This window comes from Raphanus sativus, unplaced genomic scaffold (genome assembly GCF_000801105.2).
Source record: "Raphanus sativus cultivar WK10039 unplaced genomic scaffold, ASM80110v3 Scaffold0611, whole genome shotgun sequence".
Taxonomy (NCBI): Eukaryota; Viridiplantae; Streptophyta; class Magnoliopsida; order Brassicales; family Brassicaceae; genus Raphanus; species Raphanus sativus.
The window spans coordinates 1,793-28,019 of NW_026615929.1; the positions used below are offsets into that span (position 1 = coordinate 1,793).

The window sequence follows — 26,227 nt, forward strand, 5'->3', positions numbered from 1 at the left end:
TCATTGTATTCAATGTAAACTGGTTTGACAGGTTCACAAATTTCGAGAGATTTATTATGAATCAGTAGTACTATAGCATCTAACTTTGTTACAAGTGAGAATCAATGGAAAGATAGTCCAGAGAACCTCATAACCATATCATAAATTAGCAAATCTTTGAATATCAATGCAAATATAAGCCGAAAACTACCAGACCAACTCCTATAAACACTTCAGGCCATGTTCGTTTGGCAGTTGTTAGCGATAGCAACAACGATAGCAGTCAAATGTTGTTAGTCTAGCTATGGCAACGACCAGTTACCAGTTGCCGCGATCAGCTTCAGCGATCAACTTATTTGTAACATCCCGAGTTATGATATGTGAAAAGGATTAAGATAATTGATTTGGCTATCTATGTCATCAAAATTGACTTACCTTTTCCGTCATACATCTTTTTAGAACCACCCGATCTTTTCCAGAGTTAAGGGTGCTTAGGCTGGAGTAGTGAAAAAATGGGTGACCTATCGGAAAGTGATTCGCGATACCGTGTAAGTAAGGCCAAAACACGGGAAAAGATCAGGGAGCCTTGGAAAATTAACGATCGACTGTCAGATGGGATGGGGCCCACGGACCGAGAGAGCGGACGTGGGTGGCCCATTAGCCGTAGGCGGTCGGGGCGTTATAAGTGGTATCAGAGCTAGTTAGCCGTCTCGGTTCTGATCTGAGAGGCGTTTTGAGACCTCTCGTGGGGCGCAACGAGGGCGTTGCGTTCTTTGAGAGGGGGTGAATTGTAACATCCCGAGTTATGATATGTGAAAAGGCTTAAGAGAATTGATTTGACTATTTATGTTACCAAAGTTGACTTACCTTTTTCGTCACACATCCGTTTAAAACTCCAGAGTTAAACGTGTTTGGGTTGGAATAGTGAAAGGATAGGTGACCCATCGGAAAGTGATTCGTGATACTGTGCGAATGAAGCCAAAGCACAGGGAAAGGTCGGATGGTGATTGCAGGATCAGTAAACAATGATTTCGAACTTTGGAAAATTAACGACCGACCGTGGGATGGGATAGGATCCACTGACCGAGTGAACAGACGTGTGTGGCCTATTAGCCGTGGGCGAGTTGGGCGTTATATAATCTTGAATCAATACTTGATATAGAGCTCCACTTACTCTTTGTCCCTCACTCCCTCAACAGCTGCCCATATGAATCTGCCGATGAATTATCTATAGCTGCAAAATTTAGTTTTCAATCTTTTTTTTTTTTTGACGGCAAGTTTTCAATCTAAGTTTATGAACAAATATTATAAATACATCATTTCGTACAAACAAAGTTATAAGTTATTAATAACAAAATTATGAATTAGAAGGAACAAATTATAAATGTGGCAACACATGACTAGTCTGGACCATTTCTGCGGGGTCAGATACCTCTGTATAATTCAAAAAGATTATAAATGTGTAAGCGGTTACATTATCAAAATAAGCATATGATTATATTCATTAACATGCATTTCTTTTACCTTGAAACGTCGACAGCTGTAAATAATGCATGCTATTTGTTGACAATAGAAAAAATCTTTATAATGTAATGAATTTTTTAGAATACATTAACAATACGTATCTAAAAATACTTCTTTTCGTTTTAACCGAAAGGAAAGGTGGTGATACGAATCAGTGGTCGATAGAAACTTGATCCTTTAATCAGCTAAGTTTTAGGACTACCGGTTATTCGTATTAAACAATCCGTTGAATTTGAGAGGAGAAACTTAGACCACAGGCAAGAAGCCTTTCTCTTCTCTTGACCCCTGAGAATAATTAATTCTTCTGCCTTGAGCTGCACTCTACCAACAATGGCTCCACCGTACTCCTCAGACGATAGCCATTCACCGGTAAACTCAACAGTGATCGCCATTGATAAAGAGAAGCATAGCCATTACGCGGTTCGTTGGGCGGTCGACCATCTAGCCAACACCATTCACAACCCACTCATCATTCTTCTTCATGTTCGTCTCAAAAGTTCAAATTGTAAGTATCTTACCTTTATTTTTACAGGGTCTGATCTGAGTTTTAAAGGGCATAAATTATTTTAGATTAATTTTAATTTTTTTAAAAATCGACAACTTGAAAGGTATGCCACTTATAATAATTCTTTTAAAATTTGGGTTAAGATGTTTCATTGGATTTACCCAAAACTGGCCCTGCATTTTCATCATATATATCGAAAGATTTTGATTTTTGAGAAAACTGTAGATGGAGGGAATGGAGCCAATGATGATCTTTTTTTTTTGTAACACAGCCAATGATGATCTAAACCAGCTTTTCATTCCATATCGAGGATATTGTGCACGCAAAGGGGTAAATATAATATTTCTTCCATGTCGTTTTCTCATGCATAAAACGAATATGTTTTTAACGTTTACTCTTATAAGTAGATTTCCATGTCGGAGGCTGTTGTAGACGATTCGGACGTGGCGAAAGCAATCTTGGAGTATATTAATGGCAACCTGGTTAACAATCTTGTGTTGGGAGCAGCCTCCAAGAACACATACACATTTGCTAGGTCTCTTATGTTTAGTAAACACCACGACGTGCAAGGTGCCATAATGAAATCGATACCTGATTTTTGTTCGGTCTACGTAATATGCAAAGGAAAAATTCAGTCTTCCCGACCAGCTCAAAGACCCATCACCAACACGCTTGCCCCTCCTCGTGTACCCTCGTCTGGCTTTCTGATCCAGTCTTTGTCGGATAGCGAGCAAGATCCTGTGCCTGCGTAAGTAAACCAATCTTTCGTTGCTTCTATCATTTGAGAGATCTTGATATGAATCTCTTAAGCTTTTGAAATAATTTTAAATTAAATATAGATGTTTTTAGTCAAAAAAAAATATAGATGTTTTTTGATGTGTAACCATTTAATTCCCAATCACTTACTCATGCTAAAACATACGGCCTTGAGTGTGAGCCCATAATATCATCTAACATGTAAGATTTTTATATATTTTAGCGGCCAACGTAGTGCAAGGAGAAAACCCACAGAGATATATCCACACAATCGTGCCTTCAATACCACGCAAGAAAGGCCCAAAACCCCTATAAATGGGTCGATGGATTTCAACAATGCCTTTACCCAAGTTGCGTTCCAAAGGAACCCCACTATACAAAGTTCGTTTTCTGATGAATCTGAAGGTGGTATGAGGGGCTCCGTTGATATCTCCTCTCATAATTCAGATTTCTATGGGGCATCAAGTTCTTCAGACGAGTCAAATGCTCAAACAACTGTACGTTTTCTAGAAAATGATTTTCTTTCTCATGAGTTTTAAGAATTAAGACTAGAAGCTCTAAGACAATTAAGTTCTCGGTTGTTACTCTCTATTAACAGAAAGATATCGAAGCTGAAATGAGGAGGCTGAAGCTTGAACTAAAGCAAACTATGGATATGTATAGCTCAGCCTGTAAAGAAGCACTTACAGCAAAAAGAAAGGTATTCCTTCTGTTTTCTTAGAAGATGTTTGGCCTAAAGTATGAAAAATTTAAAATCTCAAAAATCTGTTATAAAATGTTTGTTGCATGATGTTGTGCACAAACGCGAATTAAGTACTAAGAAAGCAAGAACTCTCAAGAAAACATGATTGAGACAAATATATGTTTAATTTTTGAATGACTAATTTATAAGCCTTATTGATCCATATTTATAAAGCTTCAAAACCCAATATCTTTTTCCGTTTAGAAGTTTTTTTAATCTATTAAAAGTTGTTTTCCTAATCCTAGAAAGTATACCAAGAATCAACACATATGATATTCATGTCTTTTTTTCTAGGCCAACGAGTTAAATCAGTGGAAAATAGAAGAAGCTCTTAAATTCGAGAAAGCCAAGCTATCTGAAGAAGCAGCATTGGCAGTGGCAGAAATGGAGAAGGCAAAGTGTAGAACGGCCTTAGAGGCAGCTGAGAAAGCTCAGAGAATGGCAGAGCTAGAAGGACAAAGAAGAAAGCAAGCAGAGATAAAAGCAAGAAATGAATCAGAGGACAAAGACCGTGCAATGAATGCTTTAGCACATAACGATGTTCGTTACAGAAGATATTCCATAGAAGAGATCGAAGAAGCCACAGAGAACTTTGCAAATCATAGAAAAATTGGAGAAGGAGGTTACGGACCAGTGTACAAAGGCGAACTTGACCACACTCCTGTTGCCATTAAAGTCCTGAGACCTGATGCTGCTCAAGGAAAAAAACAATTCCAACAAGAGGTAGGGTTTCTATTTTTATATTTCTTGTTATCCAAGATTCTTTGCTTAGTTTAGGGCATCCGAATTATATATTTTTCAACAAAAGTCTCCCGCTAAAAATAATAATATTTTAGTAGAAATATTTTTTAAATACTTAAGAAATTCTCTTACTAAAATATTATTACTTTTGGTGAGAGATTTAGTTAAGAAGCCTCAGGTGCAGATGGCTTGAGTCTCATGGTTTTGTATACTATCATGTAACAGGTTGAAGTTCTAAGTAGCATAAGGCATCCTCACATGGTCCTCCTCCTAGGTGCATGTCCAGAATATGGATGCTTGGTTTACGAGTTAATGGAAAATGGGAGCTTAGAGGACATACTCGTCCGCAGAGGAAACTCTAAACCGCTTTCTTGGAGGAAACGTTTCGAAATAGCGGCAGAGATTGCTACCGCCTTATCATTCCTCCATCAAGCTAAACCAGAACCGTTGGTTCACCGCGACCTCAAACCAGCCAACATACTCTTAGACAAAAACTACGTGAGCAAGATCAGCGACGTTGGTTTAGCAAGGTTAGTCCCTGCATCAGTAGCTGATAACGTCACGCAATACCACATGACATCTGCAGCCGGGACATTCTGTTACATAGACCCTGAGTATCAACAAACAGGAATGTTAACCACAAAGTCAGATATATACTCGTTGGGGATAATGCTGCTTCAGATCATAACCGCAAGGCCTCCCATGGGGCTGGCTCACCATGTCTCGAGGGCTATCAGTAGAGGAACTTTGAAGGATATGCTTGATCCGACCGTGCCAGATTGGCCTCTACAAGAGGCTCAAGCTTTTGCAGCTATGTCGTTGAGATGCGCGGAGCTCAGAAAAAAAGATAGACCGGATCTTGGGAAGGATGTAGTCCCACTTCTTATTCGTTTAAAGAACTTAGGTAATGATGCTGGTCTAACTCGTGCTGATGAAGGCTAACGTATGGATATGATAAAGATCTTTGTACATTTAAAGATATGATTTGAGATGTTGTTTGTTTTTAATTTATAAACAATTTTAAATTAGATGATAGCCCGTACACTTTTGCGGATTAATTATCCAATTAATTCAAATTTAAAAATAATATTTAATTTCAATATAAATTATCTAATTAATTTCAAATATTAAATTAATTAGAAGATAGACTTTACCTTTTTATTACAACACAAAATAGATAATAGTTTGATACTTATAAAATCTTTTATTTATTATATTACCAAATATCACATGTAAAAAATATCATCATCGTAATAACTTAATAAAGTTTTATTAATACTTTAAAATAACATAAATTATAAATCTACAAAATAAATCATAAGTACCAATTATCAGTGAAGCTTGTGAAATCAAACCCTTTTTCATCAAAGTATTAATTTCATTTTATATGAATTTTCTCTTCAACAAAGTCGAACTATCCTAAAAGTATACTGTTTAGATTTCATGAAACACAGTGACAACATTATAAAGAAGTAACCACTACATGGTGGTCCAGTGGTAAGCGCCAAAGAGGAAGCGCTCTGGATTACCACCGGAGCTAGCATTAAATCGCAAAAATATGTGGATTGCCGTTGGCTTCGTGGGATTAATCTGGTCGAAGCCTTGAGACCCCACGGTTATCAAAAAAAAACATTATGAAGAAGTCCATAGAGAGTGACATCATCAATATGGGAACAATTTGATTTAATGTGAAAAGAAAAAGTTTCTTCCCCAAATTTCCTTAAACTCTGGGGTTTTTGCGTCAGTTTTATAATTTGGAGCTAAAATAAGAATAACTAGAGATTACAGGACTGAAAGTAAAGTTGTTAACGAATTTTTCCAAGGACGAAAGAGCATCGAAGGGTTTCCTCTGTATGAAGTATGAACCAATGTATATATGCTCTGTTTTGGACAAAGTTTAAGCCTTTATTAGTATTTTTCTTCAGAGGGTGTTCGAGTCTACATTCTCGGGACGCAAATCCATTGTGAAAAAAACGTTTCTCGAAGATCACATTAACATTCAAACGCTTGAAAGCTGTTGGTTTCATCGCAAATCACATTTTTTTCTTGAATTTGAATCTGTTCATCACGTTCTTGAATTTAGGAAGCTAGGTGTATGACAAAAGCGAGAAAGCTCGGTGTTTGTACTCCAGTCCTACACTGGTCACTGTGGATTACTCTGTTTCACTCTTTGACATTAGAGTATGTAGAGAGAGTTTGTGTTAAAGAGGTTTTCCTTAAGTTTGGGGTCGAACGGTTGATGTTGCTGCTCAGATTGGGGAGGATATAGATAAAAAAAAATAGATATAGCTAAGCTTCATGATGGTGGTTTGGTTCACGGTGACTTGACCACATCAAACATGTTAGTCAAACTGTCCTCTATGTAGACCAACTCTGTTTTCATATTTTTTATTGGTTATGTAGTGAGGCAACGAGGGCGAAAGCGGACTACGATTGGATGATGAACCAAGAGGGCACCATAGCTTACTATGTGATCGAATAGAGGTTATGAGAATCATGCATTGCAGGGTTTGCACATGTACAGTACTGCTCTATTTTAGTTGATTAGTAAGATGTGATTATGCTAAAGGTTCCAATGTTTGTTGGCTTGTACGGTTGTTGATGAGACTTGATGAGATGGACATAACGTAAGACTCAAGATAACAACTATTACGATAAACTAAGTTACTATATTTATCAACTAACTGAACAAACATATATCAAATGGAAAACCTCATAACAATATTATCACATACAACTTTCTATTTTGAGCAAATAACGGCTTCAATCTCTAACCAATCATGTTCCATATATAAAGGAAAAAAAAGAAATGAAACCAAAAATTAAAGAAAAAATGGAGAAAATGCTTCTTCTTGGAGCCCTAATATGTCTATTCCCTGCGACACAAGTCATCAGCGGCGATGACAACAACCCTCTCATAAACCATTACGCTGATTACGAAACCATTCACCAAGCGAATATTACAGCTCAGACTTCGAACTCAAAGACGGAACCAATGTGATCTTCGAAGCTATCAATGAGCTAAAAGGGATCAAGAAACCAAAAGCAGGGTTCGAGTGCACCATTGGTCGGAAACAGTGGACTAGGTCTCTTCCAGGAGACGTGTTTTACGCCAAGTTCTTCTTTTACACTGTTAACCCGAACGTAAAGGTTGTTAACCGGTGCCATTTCTGGTCTAGTTTGGGTTATGTTAATCTTGATATTGAGATCACACCTGCGCTTGGACGTAAATGTCCTGGTTATAGATGTATTTTAGCGATACGGCGTGAAGGGGTGTCGATGAAAGATACTAAGAGCACCTTTATCGGTGTCCCTTGAGCCGGCCCTTATAATATTTTGGATCAAAAATAAATCAAAAAGAGTAAAGGACGTTGCAAACGGACCTAAAATAAGGGATGTTCGGTTGCGTCCCTCTTGGCTACGTGGCAGCTGGGTAGTGGGAGATGTAATCGAAGACGGTTCAGTATTTCTTTTGTTTGTTCTTCTCTCTTCTCCAATATCACCGAAGGCGACGGCGAAGGCTGTGCCGAGTTACGAGGACAAGACTTGCTTCCTATCGCCGCATCTTCTTCGGAAAACCCTTTTAACTTCCCATCAACCGCCTCCACTTCCTTCCACACTCCACCTCCTCTCACCGATTTCCCCCATGATCTCTGTGTTTCTGTAAGTTCCAAACTCAGTTCCATTCTCTACCGTCAGGGTCTGTCCTAAGATTTATGGATTTGAAACAATTATGGACTAAATACTCAATGATCAATACATATATTTTTAGTCAACTTAGAAGAAGGAAGAATTGATTTCGATGAGATTAAGGAAGAATTGATTTTGATAGCCAACCTTGGTAAGTCTCTTTGTTTGTGATTCTAAAGCAGTCAAATTAAGTTTTTTTGTATGTTAGAAGTTCTAACTTAGAAGGCATGATTGTTAATTAGTGATGGTGTGTGTTGTGAACTTGAAGTTCATTTCTTAGTCTTGTATGAAACTGTATGATTTGGTCACTACCGTGAATCTATTGGTTGAAAAGCAATCTAGCATCAGTTGAAGTAGAGTGTTCTGTTGTTTCACTGATGGTAATGCAAATTGGATTTTGATCCAGCTGTCTTTCTTATGTGATTTTTGGATTTAGTTAGATAGAATGTGGCCCTAGAAAATTTATCCTTTTCGCTGAGCAAAGCAAGCATGAGTTATGCGCATTATTTCTGCATCTGGTGCCATCTCTAATGCATTATTTCTGCATCTGGTTTAATTTCAGAACCCTTCATTACAGCAAAAGAATCTTATGTATTTTTGAAATGCATTGAGAGTTGCATATTATCATCAACTTGCTTCAGAATTACAAATGCATTGAGAGTTGCCAACTATCACTAAGTTTAAAAACATTTGCATGTGAATAGAACGTTTGGCCCGTTGCTTTATTCCACAAAGCTTGTCTCTGGTTTTCCTTACAAGTGATTCTTGGGACATTTCAGCTGGAGAGAAAGGAGATGATGCGTGGACAAGTGGAAACATGCTACCTTCTCCTTCTGGCCCAGAATCTTTGCATGGATACCATCATGTTATCGAACATCCAAACGAAGAGCATCATACTATGACTAGTGGTGGAGCTCATATCATGATATGCTCATGCAACCACTTCAGGGCATGCACATGACACATGCTCGGCCTCTTGAAGCACTTTTCTGTTGAAGGTCAGCTCGAGTTCAAGGCTGTCATCTTTGTTCCCAAGAGAGCTCCTTTTGATCTCTTTGACACCAAGAAGAAGCCAAACAACATCAAGCTTTATATGTTTTATATAAAACTTCTTTTTAATATGTCATTATTTATTAAAATAAACAATTAATTTACTAAGGGACAATAAAAGTCCTACCAATTATCTACAAATTTAAAAAAGTCCTTAACTTTCTCCTTAAACATAAAAGTCTAATATAATATTGTTAAGGGCTTTTGTTTTAGTCCCACCAATGCTGATGCTCTAATGAGCTTTTTCCTTGGACTCCTTGGCCTCATCGTCATACTCAACCTAAGTTGCCTAAGATGATCAACAAGTGATTCGTTTGATATTTTGATGTATTATGGGAACGTGTGTGTAGTATATACATGTATCTTTTTGTTTTGGTTCTCCCTTGAAAAAAATGTATTTAGATGAAGAAAAAATCAGAAGTTGAAAACGATATTGAGAGCATTTGGCATGGTCTTCTCCAAATTTCCTATTTGAAAATTATGTTCTTGTGCGCAAACATCTAGAAAACACACTTCTACAAAACATCTTGAAAACACTTTGAAATGTGCATGGTTTCTTAGATGATAGGTCCTTGTGGATAGAGCTGTCACCAGATACTATTGTGATTTAAAAACTCATAATATATGAGTTTGCAATGACTAACCATAACTGAAATAATTAGAAGAGAACTCAAACTCTAGTCTTCATCTCCCGTTGTGAACATCAGATATCTTTTAGCTGATGGCTTCCAAAGTGCATTGGTAGACCACTAGACCGTGTTAAAGGATCAGATCAGAGAGGTGCTAATATATAATGAACGTAAGACTTTTTTTTTTTTTACTAAACGAAGTTGGATAAGAAAAATAATGAAGCCATCCTCATCATTACCCGAGGCTTGTTTTGAGGAGCCTTTTAGAATTTTCTTCTGCTGCTCGGATTTGTAAACCCCGTCGAATACCATACATATAGGATATGGTGGTAATGAAAATTAATAACAATGCATATACATTAGAGCATCATTATTGATTGTCCTTAGTTTTGAGTTCTTAGGTTATTTAATTAATTTTTTATGTTACAAAACATAGTTAAGGACAAATCCCAAAAGGCTTGATTATTGGTAGGACTTTTAGTTGTTCCTTAGTAAATTAAATGTTCAGTTCATGTCACAAACTTGTATAACAAGTAATAAAGAGACCTTAAGACAAATTTTATGTTGTGCTACTAAAAATCAGTTTTCCGAGTTGTGCCACAAAAGGAATACTCTTTGTGATGTGTATTCTTGATTTGGTTTGTTTTGATCCATGTTTTCCTCTAAAGATGCTTGAGTACACTTTGAGATCTTGATGTAACTTTCTTAATAGTTGCTCAATAATCTTTGGGCAGGAACTCTTTCAAGTGCAGTACATGCTAGTTTCATCAGCGGCATTGTGAATGGTCTGATTCCTTCTGCTAGCTACACATTATCATTGCATTCATACCAAGTCAGTCGCAGCACAAACATTAAGTAGAATGACAAAAGAAAATGAGCAGAGAAAGGCCAAGTCTAATGCTTTAACATCTCATAACCAAACTCGCTTCCACTAATCCAACTTTCAACCTATTTGTCACATATAGAGCTCAGATCATAAAACCCAGAAGTAAATCAAACATAGATCTTAAAAAAGAATAGATTACAAACAACAGCAGTTCTCAATAATCTGAGTTGGTCTTGTAGGCAACAAGACAGCAGGAAAAAGACCCAGAATGGGTCTGGTAACAAAACAAAAACAGAGAGGAGGTGATGAATCGTATCGACACGGTGCGAATCAAAACAAAACAGGGTTTTTCTGCATAGCCAACACGTAGAATCAAATCACATAGTCAAAAAATCGCCATTGCTAAAATAAGAAAACCAGTTCACCATTATTAAACTACTGTGATTCACATAAATATAGAGGAAGATACTATGCTACTAAACAAGGAGAAAACATAACCACTGAGCACTTTTGTCTCAACTTTTGCAAGGAAAGAAGCTAAAATTAAAAAACAAAGAACTAGGAGTTGTTCTTGTTCTCCGAGTTGATACAAAAGCGGTGAGAGGTTGATTCGTTACACTACTAATCTTTTGTCAAGAAGAAGATAAGAGTTACCTTCCAGGGAACACACACGTTCCTCTACCTGCACAATCGTTGTATTGTTCAATTGGAGGATTAAAGGCTTCTCTTTTTTTCCCCAATGTTTCTGCTCCTTCTTCAATCTTCATCGCTGAGAAGAGCTCGTTCAAGCTCTTGAATCTTTGATCTTATTTGTTCATCATCAAACTCCATGGAGCATCCAAGAACCCGTCTATACTGCTTTATTAAACAACACAAGCATCACTGTGAATCAACAAGAACATACAAATCTCAATATTGTCAGCAAACACATAGATTTCGATGAAACACTAGGAATCGAGATGAGATCGAGGAGATTGATTACCAGCACAGGCCATGTAAGAGAGCCGCGTAAGTGCCACGTTTGGTCATGGCAGATCCTTTGAAAAGCCGATCGTCTCCGACGCCTTTACCGACAAAGAGAGAGAGAGAGATAGAGAACCGAGAGAAACAAAGTCAGCACCTTTCGATTTCGATTCACAAAACATCTGCTTGGATTTGACTCAGTTTGTGGCGGCGATGATCGTGAACCAGAGCCTAGAGGGAGAGAGAAATAGAACGAAAGAAAGAAAGATTGGACATTGGACACGTGTCCTTAAGAACATCTCACAAAACTTCTTAATTAAGGAACGTCCTTATTTTTATTGGCTATTTTCCATTTAATTAAATGTGTTTAATTGTTAAGATATCAGGCTAAGAACGCCGATAATCTTGCTCTTACAGAAACTCAATTTGGAGAATACTACAAAGAAGAAGATGAGAAAGCCAAAGCGAAAAACTAACATCCAAGGGTTTATGGTATATAACCTGAAATTATTATTGCCTCCGAGATCACTCCAAACAAAATACAATGAGTAGGTGAAAAAATGACATTGAGACAACAATTCCTGATCACCCAAATATCTTTCTTTCCCAAATTGAAAATATATTAATTAAAGCCTGAAGTCCAAAAGAAACAAGGCAGAAGCCTAGAACCTTACAAAATACACAAAGCCCAGCAAAACAAACGGGCCACGACAACAAAAAACAGCAAATGGGCCACAGCCCAACAACCAAAGTCCCACCGACACTTCGGGAACTGCTCTAGCGGAAATCACGGCGAGGCGCAGGATCAGACACGTAGAAGGATCTACTCCGTTCACGCAACACGCGTCTTCACCGCTTCAACCCGCTCGCCACCGCTGCAACTCGTCCGCCTCCGACGCTACACCGCCGGAGCCACACCAAAGAACACTTCGTTCGTCGGAGCTTATAAACCATCAAGCCTCCTAACGAATCCATCACCGTTCTCCACCGCAATCTCTTCACGCCGGAGTTTTCATCGAACCTCGAGATCTCCTCCGACTTTGAATCGCTTCAAACCCTAGACGCGTGAATCAAGAACCATCGTCCACTCACCGGAAGACTTCACCGGTTAACAAACCTTTACCTCAAGAGAGCATCATCGAGCTTCCCCTGAGATCTCCTCCCACAACCTCACCAACCACAACTTCAACATCACCGTGGAGCATAACCGAGCCTCCACCACTTCCACAAGCTAGAGCCGACTGCTCCCCTTGACGGAAAGGGCCACAGCGGCGAACCAAGGCCGACCGTCCACTCTAAGAGAGAGACGACGACGGGAGCAAAAGATTAACACAAAAAAACCGAAACGGAAAGAAGAGGAAAAAAAACCTAAACAGCTTAAAATGATGGGGAAACCCGACCGACGGTGGCTAAAGGAACCCACTCCGTCAGCCGGAAAGGATTCTCACGGCGGGGATCTCTCTCTTCTCTCTCTTCTCTGCGAGTATGAACTTGCACCCAAATATCTATACGACCAAAAGAAGTGAAACAACATTCATATAGATTAAAAAAAGCATCCATATGACCAGATAAAAAACCTTTAATCATAGTGAGAAAAAATATTATTTTTAATTCAATTTTTTTTTTGACCGAAGTCCATAACTTTTTGGATCAGGAACAAAAACCAGTTGCTAAAACTGCTGAGACTCGAACCTAATACCTCTATTCTTAAGATAAGAAGCTTACCAGTATGTGGTTAAAAAGAAGCTTACCAGTAGTAGCTAGTGAAATAATAAGTGCGGGGCTTTATGGTATTAAGATTATTATATTAGTATTGGAAGAATTTTCTTAAATTGAATCACTTCAAATTTAAACACAGATTATATTAAAATTGATTAGAAGATATAAGAAAAAATTGAGAAATCTATATTAAAATATTTTTAATTAAATAGTAATATAATTTATATTTATATTTTAAGAGATTCATCTTGAGAAACTTGATGTTCTAAACATTAAACCCACAATATGTTTAAAATGAATCTATTTAATTTTTTTTTTTTTGGAAAATGTCTTTGGAAAGGAAAATTATTGAATGATCAAAAATCAAAATAAATAAATAAAAATCAAGACAAATAAATAATAGATTACAAAATTATGAAGAAATTAATTTGGATGTTCGAAGACATTGAAACAATCTGGCTTGAACTCAGTTTTCCAACTAAAAATGTTAAATTTTACGAAGTACCGATTCCGTTATTCAAGTTTCTCATGCACTACAATTATTTATGGTGAGTTTGTTGTTATATCAAAGCTGTCCATATAAAAATAACAAAAAAACAATTATATGGACTTTGCAACAAATTTAGTTAAAAAAACGTTTTTAAAAACTAAGCATGAAGAACAAACCAAATCTCAAAATCCCAAGGCAAACGACACGAGACAAATCATCACGACACGAGAACAAAAAATGACGTTTAACATTGATAAATTCATAAAAACCCTAGCATGGTTCCTTGTGGTGCACTTCACCACATTCTCCTACGCCGGGAGGTCACATTTTGTCACAACGGAGCTAAACATACGTAATGATATGCAAGGCTTCAAACGTCAAGAGATCGTTTACTTCTGTCAAGCTATAAACAGCGGCCTCGAATACGGATGGCGACGAGCCAAGAAGCCACCATTGGGCCATACCTTCAATGTACTCCTTGAAGGTGGCCAAAAGCTGGAGGAGGAGGTCCACCGCTGCCATTTCAGGTCTGTTCTCGGCACAGCGAACGTTGATATCCGTATGACCGCGATCGATGCCGAGATGTGTAATTATAAGAAGGCATGTGCAATCCATGAGGTCACACCGGAAGGGATAATTTTCGATGGTAAGGAGTGGGATTTTCAGGAGAGGTATCCAAGGCTGATACCGAGGAGATACCTTGAAGCTAAGTGGAAACCTTGGCCACGACGCGGCACCGTGGCCCAGGAGAGCCAACGTCGCCCTGGGGGCTCACAATGATTTGGTGCACATAAGGCTAAACCATTAAACTAATATGAATCATTGGGGTTTCGTGTTAAGATCGATGTTTCTGAAGAACATTTCAATTGATTCATTTAAATGTTGTTTGCATTTTCAAAATCTTTCTTCTCTGCTTATTGAGCCGTCCCTCTAATTAGTTGGCTTGCTTATTGTTTAACCAGTGGTACTAACTTCTTTTTTTTTAGATTATCAAACCTACAAATTAATTATGAATTATTATGTAGACCAGATTAATAACTTTTAGACATGTTGTGAATACAACCTTTTTGGTTTGGAGAAAAACAAAGACCTCCCTTAGTTAAATATGAATGGTGAAATCGTTCAATAGACGAACAATCATTTGATTTGCCCTCAAGAAAGCATGGAGCCAACAACTTGGCGATGTTGATCAGTGTGAGGTTCGTAACAATGTATTGATGTTTGAGTCTGTATCTTGTTAATAAAAACAAATTCAACTTTATAAAACTGTGGAAATGAGAAAGAACGTTATTTATGGATATAGATTCTGCATGATAGCACTGTGCAATATATACTACAAGATTATATCAAAGCTGCTATCTCTACGGCTAAAGAAGGTCCTCAACTACATCATTTCTGAAAACCAATCTGCTTTCATCCCCGGGAGATCTATCACAGACAATGTGCTAATTACTCATGAAGTTCTACACTACCTAAAGTCTTCTACAGCGGCTAAGCAATGCTCCATGGCAGTCAAGACAGATATGTCTAAAGTCTATGATAGAATTGAATGGAGTTTTATAAAACAAGTTATGGAGAGACTTGGTTTTCACAGCAAATGGATCCAATGGATCATGGAGTGTATCTCAACAGTCTCCTATTCCTATCTAATCAATGATAGTGTCTATGAAGTACTGAAACCGAGTAGAGGAATCAGACAAGGAGATCCCATTTCTCCCTATCTATTCATACTCTGTGGCGAAGTGCTATCGGGATTATGCAAGCAAGCAGCTACAGAGGGTACCTTACAGGGAGTGCGGGTTGCAAGAGGCTGTCCACGGGTGGCGAAGTGCTATCGGGATTATGCAAGCAAGCAGCTACAGAGGGTACCTTACAGGGAGTGCGGGTTGCAAGAGGCTGTCCACGGGTCAATTACTTGCTTTTTGCTGACGATACTATGTTCTTCTGCTCAGTATCAACAACCTCATGCCAAAAGCTAGCAGAAATCCTGTTGAAATATGAAGCAGCTTCAGGACAGCAGATAAACAAGTCTAAATCAGTAATCACTTTCTCAAGACTTACACCTCCAGACATCAAAGAAGAAGCAAAGAAAATCTTAGGAATCACAAAAGAGGGAGGTGAAGGTAAGTACTTAGGAGTACCTCAGCACTTCGGAAGGCGTAAGAGAGACCCTTTCACGAATCTGGTTGATAGAATCCGACAACGAGCAGCGAGTTGGGCAACGAAGCGTCTGTCAAAGGCTGGGAAGTTGACAATGTTGAAAGCCGTTCTAACGGCAATTCCAACTTATACGATGTCTTGTTTTGAGCTCCTGATGAGCATGTATAAAAGGATCCAACCGGTGTTGACACGATTCTGGTGGGACGGACCTGATAACACAAGGAAGATGAGCTGGGTGGCCTGGAAGAAAATGATAAAATCAAAAGCAGAGGGATGCTTAGGCTTTAGAGACATCCAGCTATTTAATCATGCGCTACTCGCTAAGATTTCTTGGAGAATAATCACAGTACCTGAGTGCTTACTGGCAAGAATTCTCAAAGGCAAGTACTGCCACAAGAAGAGTTTCCTGGAGGTGGAACTCCCATCAGCCTGCTCACACGGTTGGAGGGGAATCATCCAAGGAAGGAATCTGCTCAGAGATAACTTGGGAAAGGCCATCGGTAACGGGATGACCACAAAAGTGTGGAAAGATGCTTGGGTTTCACTGGATGAACACATCAAGATATTTGGACCTGTGCAAGAAGAAGCTTTAGACTTACGAGTCTCAGACCTGCTGACAGATGATATGAAATGGAACACAGCGAGAATCGAAAGATTCTTACCGGATTTCAAAGAGAAAATCTTGAGGCTACACCCAAGTCAAACATGAGCAGAAGACAGCTTTATATGGCTCCCACTATCGTTAGGAACCTATACAACCAAATCAGGGTATAATTCAGTAAGCTCTGACATCAAAAGGAACGTCAGTAATGAGACAACAAACGAGTTCAACTGGGTTAAAGATGTATGGATGCTAGATTGCTCACCAAAGATGAAAACGTTTCTATGGTCAGCCCTCCAAGACGCCCTACCGCTAGGAAAAAACCTACGACGTAGAGGAGTGACATCAGAGGTCTACTGTCCGAGATGTAAGGAAACTGAAACTCCCCTACATGCCTTTCTTTTATGCCCTGTAGCTAAGGAAGTATGGTCAAAAATACCTCTAAAAGAAGCAGTTCACATAGCTGCATTCAGACAGTTTCTCCACAGCTCTAATCCGTTTCAGATCAGCTATCTGCCTTCCCCCTTTAGGAGTTACAACAGCTATCTTCCCTTGGGTTTGTTGGTCACTATGGAAAGACCGTAACTTGATCATCTTCGAAGGGATAACCTCTCACCCTGAAGATATAGCATCTCGAAGTTTAGCACTTGCAAGAGAATGGGGACAATCCTACAAGCCAGTAGGACCGATAATCACGCTGACTCCGAATCTAGCTCTCCCTCCGCTGGCAACAATCAAATCATATGCAGCTTGGGACTCCAATCGACGAAGAGCCGGCTTAGCTTGGATCCTCTGGGATGAAAAAGGGGTCGAGATAGAGAGAGGATCATCGATACAAGACCACGTTGATTCGCCACTGATCACTGAAGCTCTGGCGGTTAGGGAAGGACTTCGCATGGCTGGAGAACTTGGGATCCCGAATCTTAGGGCTTGCTCCGACAACCGAACGCTCTTAGGAGCTATTATCAACAAGAAGCATAAGAAGGATCTACTGGGAATCGTCAAGGATATCCACATTCTATCATCTGCATTTGTTTCAATTTTGTTTTTTCATATCGCTCGAGAAAACAATGAGGATGCCGATCAGTCGGGAAAATCTTCTCTGAGACTCTCTGTGTAATGGGTCTGGGTTGGGCTAGGCCCTATTCTCTTGACTCTTTAATTTTCTAAGTAATATTTTCAGTGAAAAAAAAAAGAAAAGATTCTGCATGATAATCATCAAAGAACCTTAGACGCCATCAAAGAATTTAAGACAGGCCATTTCGCCAGTAAAACTATGAACAAACAATAGTTTAAAACACAAGTATCACTCTTATCTATCTGGAGGTCACGGTTCCGTATCCGCCCCAACCCTTCCAATCATTTAAAAACGATACAAAGTATAAGAGCAAAAAGTGTGGTGGTTTTAGTTTTCTTTTTGTCTTTTCTGAGACAACGGTCTCATGTGATTAAGCAGATATAGAGCGGTCAAAACCAAGAAGGTATGATGTGATTATGAGCGGTGAGGCTCGTGATAATTGTGGCTTTGGATCAGTGTTACTATAGATTCAACACTTGATAATATTTTTTGCAACTTTTTTAACACTTGATAATAGTTCGATACAAATTTTCATTAACGAACCTTGACGATGGCGTTTTAGTTTTGCGCAAACCTTCAAGATATACATTCTGCATTACGACGGATCAATTTGAAGATGTGAAAAAACTCGTGTGTTCCGGTTAAGGAACACAAATATGTGCTATATAACAAAAACAAATATTGGCAATAGATAATGAAAAACTTAAAAGTGGAAAGGACACAATCAATATAACAAAAATCGGTGAACATTGAGCTAAAGTAAGTGAACCCACGGGACTCATGATACCACCTAAACCTCCCCAAAATATCAAAATACTAAGACAAGAAAATGCATACATCTCTCTTCTTTAGGAATGGCTATATAAACCCTAGACTGGCACAAGGTTTCATACAACACAACACATACATCAACATATTAACCATGAAGCTTCTAGGGCTCGCTTTAGTTTTACTATTAGCTGCTGCCAGTTGCAAAGCTGGTGAAGAAATTACTTGCGAAGAGAACGAACCATTCACATGTAGTAACACTGCTAAATTAAGCAGTAAAAGCTTTGGAAAAGACTTCATCTTCGGTGTTGCATCTTCTGCTTACCAGGCATGTAACAATACTTTTTGATGAATAAATAATAAACAAATCAAGAACACTAAAATGCAACGTTGCATGGTTGTCTCTTTTCATTTCAGATCGAAGGAGGGAGAGGTCGTGGTGTTAACATTTGGGATGGCTTCAGTCACCGATATCCAGGTATGTCACATTGACATATATATACATGAGATGAATGTCGGTTTATATGTACACATATTAATGCATTTGTAATTGTTATCAGAGAAATCTGGGTCAGATTTGAAGAATGGAGACACCACTTGTGAGTCATATACGAGATGGCAGGTCAGTACATTGATACTCATGTGACTGAACTATGTACTAAAAGACTATACGTGTGGATTGTTGACATCCGATTAAATATGTGAACTGCAGAAAGATGTAGACGTGATGGGCGAAATCAATGCTACTGGCTACAGATTCTCCTTTGCGTGGTCAAGAATCATTCCAAGTATGTTGTTTGTATTTTAATTGGCATCATTTAATTAGTTGGAAGAGTACTAATTACTGTACGATATAAATGAGCAGAAGGAAAGGTGAGTAGGGGAGTGAACCAAGGAGGTCTTGAATACTATCACAAACTCATAGATGCACTCCTCGAAAAGAATATAACTCCTTTTGTTACCCTCTTTCACTGGGACCTTCCTCAAACACTCCAAGATGAGTATGAAGGTTTCTTGGACCGCCAGATCATGTATGTGCTGTGCTTCTTAATTATATTTCGAAGAGAGTAAAAATTATTAGTGATAGAAGAAGAACATTTAGTCTTAATGACATGTATTACTGAAATGATTCTATACTAATATGCACAGCCAAGATTTCAAAGATTACGCGGATCTGTGTTTCAAAGAATTTGGTGGAAAGGTAAAGCATTGGATCACGATCAACCAGCTATACACAGTGCCTACAAGAGGCTATGCGATTGGAACAGATGCACCTGGTCGATGTTCTCCTATGGTTGATACCAAGCACAGGTGTTACGGCGGAAATTCTTCAACAGAACCCTACATCGTTGCACATAACCAGCTTCTTGCTCATGCTGCGGCCGTCGATCTTTACAGAACCAAATATAAGGTGAGTGCTGTCTCCATATGTGAAAATTAAGGTGGTGTAAATGTAACATATATGATTATAATGTATAGTTATATATATCTATATATCACGTGACCAACAGTTCCAAAAGGGAAAGATTGGACCTGTGATGATAACAAGATGGTTTCTTCCATATGATGATTCTGATCCTGCCTCCATAGAAGCAACCGAGAGGATGAACCAATTCTTCCATGGATGGTATATATAATTTTATATATTACTAAAAATGTATCAGTGTGTATTTTATGTATTTATAATGAAACAAAAATATACATGGATCAGGTACATGGAGCCGCTAACAAAGGGTAGATATCCAGACATCATGAGACAGATTGTGGGTAGTCGGCTTCCCAACTTCACAGAGGAAGAAGCCGCACTCGTCGCTGGTTCATATGATTTTCTTGGTCTCAACTATTATGTCGCTCAGTACACCCAGCCGAAACCTAACCCATATCCTTCAGAGACACACACTGCCATGATGGACGCTGGCGTAAAGCTCACATGTACTACAACATTACCACCTAGTTACAGCCTTTATATATATATCTTCTTTTTGTTACAGCATACTTTGTGAGTGACCATCAATTATTTCATCCTTGTGTTTACAGATGAGAATTCACGTGGTGAACTTATTGGTCCACTGGTATATATGAATGATCATCCACCCCTATGATTTCTCTTTCATTATTTTTTATATTTGCAATATAACACCACTTTTGGTCTCCTTATTGATATATATGTGTTTGCCTCCCTTTCTCAGTTCGTTGAAGACAAAGACAACGGCAACAGCTATTACTACCCAAAAGGGATTTATTACGTAATGGACTACTTTAAAACCAAATACGGCAACCCATTAATCTATGTCACCGAGAATGGTGAGTTCTACATAATACTACTACTCAGTTTTTCATCTATAACATATACTAATTAGTGTATTTCGAAATAAATCCAAGAAACTGACTTTCAAATACTGTGTAATTTTTCATGTTGTGGTGGTAATCAGGATTTAGCACCCCCAGTTCAGAAAAACGTGAGCAAGCTATTGCCGATTACAAGCGAATTGATTATCTATGCAGCCATCTATGTTTTCTCCGCAAAGTCATCAAGTGAGTGGATGATACTATACATGCTTTTCTTCTAATATTTGTTTCAACTTCTTTTTAAGTATTTATTCATATGATTGCTCTTGTTTTCAGGGAGAAGGGTGTCAACGTGAGAGGATACTTCGCATGGGCTCTTGGTGATAATTATGAATTCTGTAAAGGTTTTACGGTCAGATTTGGACTCAGTTACGTTAATTGGGATGATCTCGACGACAGAAACCTCAAAGAATCTGGTCAATGGTACCAGAGATTCATTAACGGGACTGTCAAGAATCCTGCAAAACAAGATTTCCTCCGCTCAAGCCTCTCTTCCCAGAGTCAGAAGAGGCTTGCTGATGCATGAAACACTTTTACTCCTCAAGATCATCTCCATGTCTCTCTCTCACTCTTTCTACTTGCTCCATAGATAAGGAGCTTCTTCTACCTATAATAATGTAATAAAAAAAAGTCTAAATAAAAAGATGATCAACTCATGAAGAATAAAATAATTTTCTACAACTACATTATGCCAAGTCAAAGGAATGCGAGAAAATAATGCAATTTAAACATCGGCAGACATACAAACAAAAAAAAAACCCTAACTAATTTAGTGTAAAATAAATATTGACCACCGATTATCCTAAAATTCACTAATTATAGTATAATAAGTTTAAATTTATATAATAAATGTATCTTTAACAGAATAAACCTTAATTAATTAAACTAAAGTTCCATCATCCTCAAATGAAACTAAATAGATTTTTACATTTTATTTTTTAAAGAAAATTATCATACATTTTTTTTTGGTTTTTATAGAATCAATAAACCAAAAGAAGCTAATAGCAATTTTTGTATTCATGAATGTTTCCCTTTCTCATATTTAGAGCCGGTGCCCTATATACCATATATTTTAAATAAGTCTCAGTGTTTTCGTTTAGAATATAAGAACATACATAATGCATAATTGAGCCGAGTGAACGATTAATCTAAAGCCAAAAGAACCAGAAGCAAGTCACTGATTGAAATTAAATAGAATCATAATGGCAAGATAAGAAGAATGAATGGAATATGAGATGATCGTTTGTGTTGTCTTAGTGAGTACGGTACTACTAATTAAGCTATTCATTCGCTTACATATTCTAAAAGAATTCATGTACTAGTTTATATAAGATTGGTTATTGTGCGAGATTGAAGATCTCCAAAAAATATCAGAATGGTAGTCTTGGAGTTAGTATGAATTAACGTTGTAGATAGCTTACGGGCATTATTGTATCATCTTTTCAATTTCTTTTTTAAAAATAACTAGAGTCTAACTCAAACATTCGTACGTATATTTTTATTTAATTAATATAAAATTTTTATATTATCATAAAACTTTTAAATATATGATTTTATATTTAGTGTTATATATTTCTTATTCGTCATTAATTATAAACCACAATTTTTATACATTTTATATTCTTATTTATTGTTATTATTTATTATAATACTTTGAATGTTAAGGTATTAATTTTTCTGTTTTAATTATTAAATTATATTTTAAATGGTCCTATTATGACTTGTTGGTAAATAAATATAGGATTCTAAATTAATAAAAATGGTTTGTGCTAAAGAAGGTTTAGGGTATTTGTTGTAAAATGAAACTTTGTGTATAACTGAATTTATTAAAAGTATAAAATAAATAAATTCAAAATGTAGAGAATAGGCTAGAAAACAATTTGAGCCAATAGCCCCTTTTTCAGAAAAAAACACAATTTGAACCAAAGACTTTCTGATGCAGTGAATCTCGCAGCATTATTTCCCATGGGCTTAGAAGACTTCGGGTTGGAGTCTTTCACAAATCATTTCGTATTCTCGTATTCACAAATGTTATCTATTGAATATAAGTAATATGGTATATACAACTAAAACGTACACAAGTATCACTCTTATCTATCTGGAGGTCACGGTTCCGTATCCGCCCCAACCCTTCCAATCATTTAAAAACGATACAAAGTATAAGAGCAAAAAGTGTGGTGGTTTTAGTTTTCTTTTTGTCTTTTCTGAGACAACGGTCTCATGTGATTAAGCAGATATAGAGCGGTCAAAACCAAGAAGGTATGATGTGATTATGAGCGGTGAGGCTCGTGATAATTGTGGCTTTGGATCAGTGTTACTATAGATTCAACACTTGATAATATTTTTTGCAACTTTTTTAACACTTGATAATAGTTCGATACAAATTTTCATTAACGAACCTTGACGATGGCGTTTTAGTTTTGCGCAAACCTTCAAGATATACATTCTGCATTACGACGGATCAATTTGAAGATGTGAAAAAACTCGTGTGTTCCGGTTAAGGAACACAAATATGTGCTATATAACAAAAACAAATATTGGCAATAGATAATGAAAAACTTAAAAGTGGAAAGGACACAATCAATATAACAAAAATCGGTGAACATTGAGCTAAAGTAAGTGAACCCACGGGACTCATGATACCACCTAAACCTCCCCAAAATATCAAAATACTAAGACAAGAAAATGCATACATCTCTCTTCTTTAGGAATGGCTATATAAACCCTAGACTGGCACAAGGTTTCATACAACACAACACATACATCAACATATTAACCATGAAGCTTCTAGGGCTCGCTTTAGTTTTACTATTAGCTGCTGCCAGTTGCAAAGCTGGTGAAGAAATTACTTGCGAAGAGAACGAACCATTCACATGTAGTAACACTGCTAAATTAAGCAGTAAAAGCTTTGGAAAAGACTTCATCTTCGGTGTTGCATCTTCTGCTTACCAGGCATGTAACAATACTTTTTGATGAATAAATAATAAACAAATCAAGAACACTAAAATGCAACGTTGCATGGTTGTCTCTTTTCATTTCAGATCGAAGGAGGGAGAGGTCGTGGTGTTAACATTTGGGATGGCTTCAGTCACCGATATCCAGGTATGTCACATTGACATATATATACATGAGATGAATGTCGGTTTATATGTACACATATTAATGCATTTGTAATTGTTATCAGAGAAATCTGGGTCAGATTTGAAGAATGGAGACACCACTTGTGAGTCATATACGAGATGGCAGGTCAGTACATTGATACTCATGTGACTGAACTATGTACTAAAAGACTATACGTGTGGATTGTTGACATCCGATTAAATATGTGAACTGCAGAAAGATGTAGACGTGATGGGCGAAATCAATGCTACTGGCTACAGATTCTCCTTTGCGTGGTCAAGAATCATTCCAAGTATGTTGTTTGTATTTTAATTGGCATCATTTAATTAGTTGGAAGAGTACTAATTACTGTACGATATAAATGAGCAGAAGGAAAGGTGAGTAGGGGAGTGAACCAAGGAGGTCTTGAATACTATCACAAACTCATAGATGCACTCCTCGAAAAGAATATAACTCCTTTTGTTACCCTCTTTCACTGGGACCTTCCTCAAACACTCCAAGATGAGTATGAAGGTTTCTTGGACCGCCAGATCATGTATGTGCTGTGCTTCTTAATTATATTTCGAAGAGAGTAAAAATTATTAGTGATAGAAGAAGAACATTTAGTCTTAATGACATGTATTACTGAAATGATTCTATACTAATATGCACAGCCAAGATTTCAAAGATTACGCGGATCTGTGTTTCAAAGAATTTGGTGGAAAGGTAAAGCATTGGATCACGATCAACCAGCTATACACAGTGCCTACAAGAGGCTATGCGATTGGAACAGATGCACCTGGTCGATGTTCTCCTATGGTTGATACCAAGCACAGGTGTTACGGCGGAAATTCTTCAACAGAACCCTACATCGTTGCACATAACCAGCTTCTTGCTCATGCTGCGGCCGTCGATCTTTACAGAACCAAATATAAGGTGAGTGCTGTCTCCATATGTGAAAATTAAGGTGGTGTAAATGTAACATATATGATTATAATGTATAGTTATATATATCTATATATCACGTGACCAACAGTTCCAAAAGGGAAAGATTGGACCTGTGATGATAACAAGATGGTTTCTTCCATATGATGATTCTGATCCTGCCTCCATAGAAGCAACCGAGAGGATGAACCAATTCTTCCATGGATGGTATATATAATTTTATATATTACTAAAAATGTATCAGTGTGTATTTTATGTATTTATAATGAAACAAAAATATACATGGATCAGGTACATGGAGCCGCTAACAAAGGGTAGATATCCAGACATCATGAGACAGATTGTGGGTAGTCGGCTTCCCAACTTCACAGAGGAAGAAGCCGCACTCGTCGCTGGTTCATATGATTTTCTTGGTCTCAACTATTATGTCGCTCAGTACACCCAGCCGAAACCTAACCCATATCCTTCAGAGACACACACTGCCATGATGGACGCTGGCGTAAAGCTCACATGTACTACAACATTACCACCTAGTTACAGCCTTTATATATATATCTTCTTTTTGTTACAGCATACTTTGTGAGTGACCATCAATTATTTCATCCTTGTGTTTACAGATGAGAATTCACGTGGTGAACTTATTGGTCCACTGGTATATATGAATGATCATCCACCCCTATGATTTCTCTTTCATTATTTTTTATATTTGCAATATAACACCACTTTTGGTCTCCTTATTGATATATATGTGTTTGCCTCCCTTTCTCAGTTCGTTGAAGACAAAGACAACGGCAACAGCTATTACTACCCAAAAGGGATTTATTACGTAATGGACTACTTTAAAACCAAATACGGCAACCCATTAATCTATGTCACCGAGAATGGTGAGTTCTACATAATACTACTACTCAGTTTTTCATCTATAACATATACTAATTAGTGTATTTCGAAATAAATCCAAGAAACTGACTTTCAAATACTGTGTAATTTTTCATGTTGTGGTGGTAATCAGGATTTAGCACCCCCAGTTCAGAAAAACGTGAGCAAGCTATTGCCGATTACAAGCGAATTGATTATCTATGCAGCCATCTATGTTTTCTCCGCAAAGTCATCAAGTGAGTGGATGATACTATACATGCTTTTCTTCTAATATTTGTTTCAACTTCTTTTTAAGTATTTATTCATATGATTGCTCTTGTTTTCAGGGAGAAGGGTGTCAACGTGAGAGGATACTTCGCATGGGCTCTTGGTGATAATTATGAATTCTGTAAAGGTTTTACGGTCAGATTTGGACTCAGTTACGTTAATTGGGATGATCTCGACGACAGAAACCTCAAAGAATCTGGTCAATGGTACCAGAGATTCATTAACGGGACTGTCAAGAATCCTGCAAAACAAGATTTCCTCCGCTCAAGCCTCTCTTCCCAGAGTCAGAAGAGGCTTGCTGATGCATGAAACACTTTTACTCCTCAAGATCATCTCCATGTCTCTCTCTCACTCTTTCTACTTGCTCCATAGATAAGGAGCTTCTTCTACCTATAATAATGTAATAAAAAAAAGTCTAAATAAAAAGATGATCAACTCATGAAGAATAAAATAATTTTCTACAACTA

At 37.6% G+C, this 26,227-nt stretch overlaps 4 protein-coding genes, 2 long non-coding RNA genes and 1 pseudogene across 6 annotated transcripts; 6 read left to right on the plus strand and 1 right to left on the minus strand.

The window, feature by feature from the left end:
* Window positions 1–1,833: 1,833 nt before the first annotated feature.
* LOC108807879 (U-box domain-containing protein 35-like) lies at window positions 1,834–5,189 on the plus strand. The gene is made up of 8 exons (XM_056997367.1): window positions 1,834–2,008; window positions 2,234–2,246; window positions 2,278–2,338; window positions 2,416–2,756; window positions 2,988–3,261; window positions 3,363–3,464; window positions 3,801–4,229; window positions 4,473–5,189. Exons 1-8 carry the CDS (start codon window positions 1,834–1,836, stop codon window positions 5,187–5,189), a joined length of 2,112 nt encoding a protein of 703 aa, XP_056853347.1.
* Window positions 5,190–7,080: 1,891 nt separating this feature from the next.
* Window positions 7,081–9,363, plus strand: LOC108807881 (uncharacterized; annotated as a pseudogene).
* Window positions 7,547–9,199, plus strand: LOC130502623 (uncharacterized). The gene is made up of 2 exons (XR_008940355.1): window positions 7,547–7,910; window positions 8,717–9,199. It is a non-coding gene; the product is annotated as an uncharacterized LOC130502623 (long non-coding RNA).
* Window positions 9,364–10,052: 689 nt separating the features above from the next.
* On the minus strand, window positions 10,053–11,851 carry LOC108807158 (uncharacterized). The gene is made up of 3 exons (XR_001942682.2): window positions 11,425–11,851; window positions 11,097–11,324; window positions 10,053–10,420 (listed from the first exon to the last, which is right to left on the minus strand). It is a non-coding gene; the product is annotated as an uncharacterized LOC108807158 (long non-coding RNA).
* A 2,000-nt stretch (window positions 11,852–13,851) lies between these two features.
* LOC108807883 (uncharacterized) lies at window positions 13,852–14,394 on the plus strand. Its single transcript, XM_018580110.1, has one exon. It carries the CDS (start codon window positions 13,852–13,854, stop codon window positions 14,392–14,394), a length of 543 nt encoding a protein of 180 aa, XP_018435612.1.
* A 3,938-nt stretch (window positions 14,395–18,332) lies between these two features.
* Window positions 18,333–21,254, plus strand: LOC130502622 (myrosinase-like). The gene is made up of 12 exons (XM_056997369.1): window positions 18,333–18,549; window positions 18,639–18,699; window positions 18,782–18,843; window positions 18,934–19,009; window positions 19,087–19,252; window positions 19,371–19,632; window positions 19,733–19,848; window positions 19,933–20,153; window positions 20,259–20,293; window positions 20,411–20,525; window positions 20,654–20,756; window positions 20,847–21,254. The coding sequence occupies exons 1-12, from the start codon at window positions 18,376–18,378 to the stop codon at window positions 21,094–21,096; spliced, it is 1,641 nt and encodes a 546-aa protein (XP_056853349.1). The 5' UTR covers window positions 18,333–18,375; the 3' UTR covers window positions 21,097–21,254.
* A 2,051-nt stretch (window positions 21,255–23,305) lies between these two features.
* On the plus strand, window positions 23,306–26,227 carry LOC130502621 (myrosinase-like). Its single transcript, XM_056997368.1, has 12 exons — window positions 23,306–23,522; window positions 23,612–23,672; window positions 23,755–23,816; window positions 23,907–23,982; window positions 24,060–24,225; window positions 24,344–24,605; window positions 24,706–24,821; window positions 24,906–25,126; window positions 25,232–25,266; window positions 25,384–25,498; window positions 25,627–25,729; window positions 25,820–26,227. Exons 1-12 carry the CDS (start codon window positions 23,349–23,351, stop codon window positions 26,067–26,069), a joined length of 1,641 nt encoding a protein of 546 aa, XP_056853348.1. The 5' UTR covers window positions 23,306–23,348; the 3' UTR covers window positions 26,070–26,227.